Source organism: Malania oleifera, chromosome 12 (assembly GCF_029873635.1).
Source record: "Malania oleifera isolate guangnan ecotype guangnan chromosome 12, ASM2987363v1, whole genome shotgun sequence".
NCBI lineage: Eukaryota > Viridiplantae > Streptophyta > Magnoliopsida > Santalales > Ximeniaceae > Malania > Malania oleifera.
Window position 1 is genome coordinate 52,151,040 of NC_080428.1, and position 6,739 is coordinate 52,157,778.

At 38.8% G+C, this 6,739-nt stretch overlaps 1 protein-coding gene across 1 annotated transcript; it reads left to right on the plus strand.

Annotated features, from left to right (window-relative positions):
* Positions 1 to 1,222: 1,222 nt before the first annotated feature.
* On the plus strand, positions 1,223 to 3,131 carry LOC131144439 (adenylate-forming reductase 03009). Its single transcript, XM_058093097.1, is given in 2 exon segments — positions 1,223 to 2,581; positions 2,583 to 3,131. Coding segments are annotated over 2 exon segments (1,440 nt in total). The 5' UTR covers positions 1,223 to 1,252; the 3' UTR covers positions 2,694 to 3,131.
* The last annotated feature ends 3,608 nt before the right edge of the window (positions 3,132 to 6,739 follow it).

Consider the following 6,739-nt stretch of genomic DNA (forward strand, 5'->3'; position numbering starts at 1 on the left):
CACCTTTTCTGCAATTCAAACCTTTTGTTCTTCTACTATTCTTTACTTCTTCAATTTCAGCCACCGAGTCTTCTCCTTATAATTCTTTCTCAAAATTTTTATCAGCAATTCCTCACTTCAATCCCTATCTATATGTCTCCCCCTCTACCCTTATGAAACTCACTATTTATAGGCATAGGAGATCACTCAATTAATACTGATTGGATCAATCAGCACTTAATTTGATTGATCAAATATAATTTTATTTGACTCATATGTTTAATTTATAATTTCCACAAGTTTAATTGCATAACTTCCTTTTGTTTGTAAGTGAAGATGATGACCCACCATTTTTTATTTTTTTTCATTTTTTTCCTTTTCAATTTTTTATTTTCAATGTAAAAATTTTATTTTTTATTTTTTTTCCTATATTTATTAATGGATTATATTATATAAGCTCGAACAAAATGGAGTGTTACAAAGAAGATTGGTGAAAATTTTAAAACTTTAATTAAATAAGATTTACATTTTTTTTATCAAATTAAACTCAAATAAAAAAAAAATGTTAAAAAATTTGGGAGACATCGGAACCATTTTTTTTTTTTTTGGATATCGTCCGAGTGTCCCCAGCCAGCATCTACCAGATTACCCTGGGATGCATCACAACTAAGACTAATCCCCACGCCCCATAGAACCCACCCCAAGGCCCCGCAGGGAGGTAAATCAAGATTTGCTCAAGGCAGCAAAAATCGATCCCGAGCAGCCAACCTGGGTCACAAGCTCAGCCGGGTCGCCCTTGCCACCCGAGCCAGCGCCCGGGGGTGACATCGGAACCATTTTGCTGATAGAGAAGTAATCCCCTTCTACCGAAAACCAAAATTCAATATAATTACAAATTTAAGTTGGGGGTGCAAGATGTGGTCGGGGGAGATTTGAGTATTCCTTCAATTATCACTTTTGGTAAGTGAAGGGCCCCTGTCGTGCTCTTATAGAGAATACTAATTCTCCTAACCGTTCCATTTATAATGCAGTTACTGCTGCTTCAATTACTCTCTAGCTTGAATAATTGACCAAACCAACTATCATTGATAATTCCCTGGCTTACATGACCCAGTCTTAAATTTGATTTGGATTGAGTGTCATTAATTTATACTGCACTCCCTAGCTTATTAAAAGCAAACCTAGCACTCCCTGTTCTCTTAACTGATATATACATGCACTACACGCCTCTGGTGTTGCACTAAGCTCTTCCCTTATCAAAGGTTGCTATTCTATGCTTCTGCAACAAAATATGGAAAACCCAGAAAAGGTTCCGAGGTTCCCCAGCTTCAGTGGCGTGGCCTTTGAAATCAAATCCCATACTGACCCTTTTGCAGTCTCAGTCCCCATCTCAAGTTGCAGCAAAAGGTTTTGGCTTCCAGAAAACCAGAGGAGCTCCCAGAGAGTGTACCCATCTTTTGACACATTGCAGAGGTCCCTAAGCCAAGCCAGCAGCCACTTCTGCGATCTCGACGATGACGAAACCGAAGACGACGCTCATGCCGCCCGGGAGGATGTCGAAGAAGGCCGAAACCAAGACGACCAAACGCACAATGTTGCAGTTCCACTTCCACAGTCCAAAGCCGCTCCCAAAAAGAATAACACTAGACTGAAAATTATACTTCTTGATCAAGGCTTGTTCAGCGTCTACAAGCGCCTGTTTCTACTTACCTTGATTCTTAACGTCGCTGCCTTGGTTATCGCTGCCTGTGGTCATTTCCCGTATGCAAAGCGCAAGGCAGTCCTCTTCTCCATTGGTAACCTCTTTGCGCTCACTCTATGCCGAAGCGAGGCCTTCATGCGAGCCGTGTTCTGGCTCGCGGTGAAGGCCTTGGGACGACCGTGGGTGCCGCTTCCGCTCAAGACTGTCGCCACCTCCTTTCTCCAAAGCCTGGGCGGGATACACAGCGGCTGCGGAGTCTCCTGCATCGCGTGGCTCGTCTTCTCCCTAGTTCTCACGGTTGAAGACAGAGGGAACACTTCCCGCGAGATAATAGCCGTCGCCTCCACCATACTCGCTCTCCTCTCCCTCTCTGCCTCCGCGGCGTTCCCTCTCGTCCGCCACCTCCACCACAACGCCTTCGAGAGAATCCACCGGTTTGCGGGATGGGCATCTCTCTCCCTTCTCTGGGCCTTCATCCTCCTCACTAGTTCTTACAACCCAAACTCCAAAACTTACCAACCTAGTGTCATGGTACTGATTAAGGAGCAAGAGTTTTGGCTCACCCTTTGCACTACAATACTAATAATCGTCCCGTGGTTGACGGTGAGGCGCGTCCCGGTCGAGGTTTTCTCTCCTTCTACACACGCGAGCATTATCAAGTTCGCTGGCGGAGTGAAGCCCGGGATGCTAGGCCGAATCAGCCCGTCTCCCTTATCGGAGTGGCACGCCTTCGGCATCATCTCCGACGGGGGGAACGAGCACCTGATGCTCGCAGGCGCGGTCGGCGACTTCACAAAGTCGCTGGTCGCGACCCCGCCGAGCCACCTGTGGGTTCGGAAGGTGCGCTTTGCGGGTCTGCCTTATCTGGTGAACATGTACGGGAGGGTGGTGCTGGTGGCGACGGGTTCGGGCATATGCGTGTTCCTGTCGTTTCTGCTGCAGCCGTGTGCGGCGGATGTGTGCCTGGTTTGGGTGGCGAAAGGGATTGAGCAGAATTTCGGGAAGGAGATAAAGGAGATGGTGAGTGGGTGGCCGGAAGACAAGGTGATTGTCTGCGACACGGCGGTGTGTGGCCGGCCAAACGTGGCGCAGATGAGCGTGGATGCTGCGAGGAAGTGGGGAGCGGAGGTGGTGATAGTGACTAGTAATCCAGAAGGGAGCAGGGATGTTGTCAATGCTTGCAAGGCTGCGGGGATTCCAGCGTTTGGTCCCATTTGGGACTCTTAAAATTTGAAATTTGTGCTCAAGCAAGCTCTTGAAGTTTATTGACTCTTTTATCAGCTTGGTTTAGTGTGCAAAGTGATCAGTAGCGAGGTTCGAGATCCATAAGCAAAGGAAAGAACATCGCTTTGGTCTAGGCTATGTAATGTAAGCTAATGTTATGTAATAGACCATGGGCCAAATGGTTAGTTAGTTTGTTATTATTTATTATTTATTATTATTTTTAAAATTTTTCACCCTCTCACTGGAAAGTAGCTGGCTACCTTATTATGGTCTGAGGAAGATTAATTTTCATTTTGATCTTAATTTTAAGTAAAATTATATTCCAAACATGCTGTTGTTTCTTTGGAGGAAGATGATTTTTCTCATTAATGCATGCCAACATTCTTGGTTAACCCCATATATATATTACAAGATTAAAATTGAAGAAGTAATGTCTTATAGAAGATCTATACACTTCAATGGATTTTTGTATAAGACATTCATATTAAGATTTGAATCATGCATCAAATTTCAAAGAGACAGTAGAAAGAGACACACTGATACCAATGTGATATTAAGATTTGTTGACTATCTTACATGTGCTTGAGAAAGTGGTTGGGCTGAAAATTAATTTCTCTAAGAGCGTTCTGCTGGGTCTGGGCATTGACGATGATTCTTCTGCTACGCTAGCTGGTTGTGCCATTTTGACTCTGTCTAGTTTACTTAGATGCCCCCGTTTGTGGTAATCCCAATGCGGATTCTTTTTGGGGCCCAATTTTTGAGTGAGGCTAGGAGACTGGATGGGTGGAAAGGAGTGTCTTCACTTTAGGGGGTCACATTACATCCATGCTTGTCTGTCCTCCATCCATTTGTATTACCTTTCTCTTTTTAGAATCCCTGTGAGATTAGCGAAGAGACTTGAGAAATTAATGAGTAATTTCTTATGTTCTAGTGGGAAGAGGGCAGTAGAGATCATCTTGCAGGTTGGAAGATTGTAGGCCCAAAAGGGTGGGAGGCCTGGGTCTTGGAAACTTGGTGTCCAACAATCTTTGGTGGGGAAATGGTTATGGAGCTTTCCTTTAGAACCTAATTTTCTTTGGCATGAGTTGATTTGCAATAAACTGGGAATGATACAAAATGGATGGGATGCTAAAGTGGGAATTAATATTACTTTCCTAAAGTGCATTACACAGTGGGTAATGGGGGAGTGTATTAGCTTTTGGGAGGATAAATTGACAAACTCTATTGTTCAAATTTCAAATATCCAGTTTTGTCTTATAAGTTTATGTCCATTTTTAGATATCTTAATCTTTTCTTTTTCTTTTTCTTTTTTTTGGAAATGCTAATGCATAAAAATAAGATAAAAAAAGAATCAATGTTTTAGTTGTACTCCAACAAATCTATTTCTTTGTTTAATTTACGTTTTCTTGCAAACTAGAATTATGCTCATAAGTCATCAAATTCATTCAAATATGTACAAATAAGGAAAAAGTTTTTTTAAAATAAAAAGTATTGTGATATTTGATATTTGCGGCATTTAATTCATTAAAATTATAAGTTTTTGATATTGATAATCACCTTCCAATTATATTTATAAAAAAAATGCCTCATACTTTCTTGCAATTCAATATATTTTATGGCTGTAGCCCTCATAATTAGTTAGTTACTATTATTAAAGTGGCTAAATATATTAGTCAATTTTAAAAACAAGATACTTGTCTTGATGTGTTGAAATTTAGAGTTGTTATTTAATAAGAAATAGACCTAATAGCTAAAAAAGAATTTAATTGTTAGGAATTAGGAAGTTGACCAAGAATGCACATATTCTATTAAAATTTATGCATTTTTTTATTTAAAGTTATATGTAAAATATATATAATTAAGACACACAACACATTGGTGCTAACTTCTTCATTGAGTGTTTGTGTGCAATTACAACTACATATAATATCCAATGCTATATTTAGATAATTTCAAATAACAACTAGTTTTTTTAAAAATAAATTAACAACTTATTATCATAATTAATTTAACAAATTAAAATATGAATATTTAAATTTATTTGTAAAAAAATATTTTTTTTTTCTTTACAATTATAAAATATGTGTCACAACGTCCCGAAGAATGGCCCCGAACGGCGAGGGAATAATTATTTTAAATTTGATGGAGTCGCCACTAACCTATTATTTACTTAACTGTGGTTAGAACATCTAATTACTATTCATTTGATTGATCTCTAGCAAGACCTTCAAATGAGACGATCTTTTTAGATAAACCCCAACTGAGCTAATACAAGTAAGATATAAAATACCTCATTGCCCTTTTTTAAATCAAAGGAACACTTACAGGAAAAATAGGGAAAGTTTGTCAAATTATAAGCAAAAGAATTTTTTAAACATTCCCTGTAACACCCTGACACTTAATACGATCCCAGAGTGCTGCTATACATACACATCCTGTACAAATCCTGGCAAACATACATAACTACTCGCCCTAAACAGGGACATACAGGTATTCCATAATGATCTGTACTCACATACATTGCGGAAAACATAATCATTTATATGAATTCTAATAGACATACCAAAATATCTAAATGTTCCTTACATATATTCAACCATACTTAAAGCATAAATTGTATTACATTCTCAAAAACAACCAGGCTAACAACCCATTACTCATACAGAAACTTACGCTAACTAACAGAACCCTATGCTCCACAGCCTCACTAGAAGACTAGGATCGATTTCCCATAACTCCTTAAAACAAGATTTGTACGATTGGGGTGAGACACTTCTCAGTAAGGAAGAATATATTATATCAATGTGTGACTGTACAGTTATATTCTTATTTGAAAACGATTACATAGATTACACATTATCAATACTGTAATATATATATATATATATATATATATATATATAGTACATATACATAAATTCCTGATAATATAAAACCTAGCATCATTACAAGTAATAGTTCCCGAGGTTAGGGTAGGGTGTAGTCCCATACACTGTACGATCCCTCCACTCGGTACTCAGACCTGTGACTCTACCCAGTAAAGCCTTTAAATCATATATATGCATATTTAGAACACTCTCCAACTCGAAACTATCATAACTACACCAGTAACTCCCCGTGGCAAGGGTTGTGCAATAAGAAAGCACTGACCGAGCCCTATTCGTGTAGGCATCGTCAGGCATTATAACAAGCTACAGTCCAACTTGGTCATCACCACCCTGATCCCTTTTGACCAGTGGCCCTTCTTACCAAGCCTTCTACTAGGTACCCACACTGAACAATAACTGCGTGTTGTTGTACTGTACCTCTGTTTTGGCAACGGTACCAAGCCTACATAATATACTATTGAGACAAGCTGCGGTTCCAATATCATATATACAATTTACATTAAAACATAATAACCTGTGCAATTCCAGTATTTTCACAATCTCATTCATGCATACTTTCATTCATATTGTAGTAAAAATCAGCTCGTAACTTCTCGTTTTTACCCTTTTCTCATACTTGGCACAGTATCTAACCGGCACCTATTTCTACAATTTCTGATAATTGCTTGGAACATTAGTCCCCATAATTCATATACATGCATCTCAAATTAGTATAGAATTAATTCATATTACACGTCACACTTATTTGCTCAAATATACACTTATTAAGAGTTTCAAGCATCTCCTACTTTAGTTTTAGTGCAAATAAGGTAGTTTTAAGAAATTTGGAGATCATATGCAAAAAATTTCATTTTTTTGTCGAAACAGTAAAATCGTGAAAACCGTAACAATTGACATTTATACCCAGTAAAACTTTGCAAATAAGGAGTTAATAAGTACATATAAA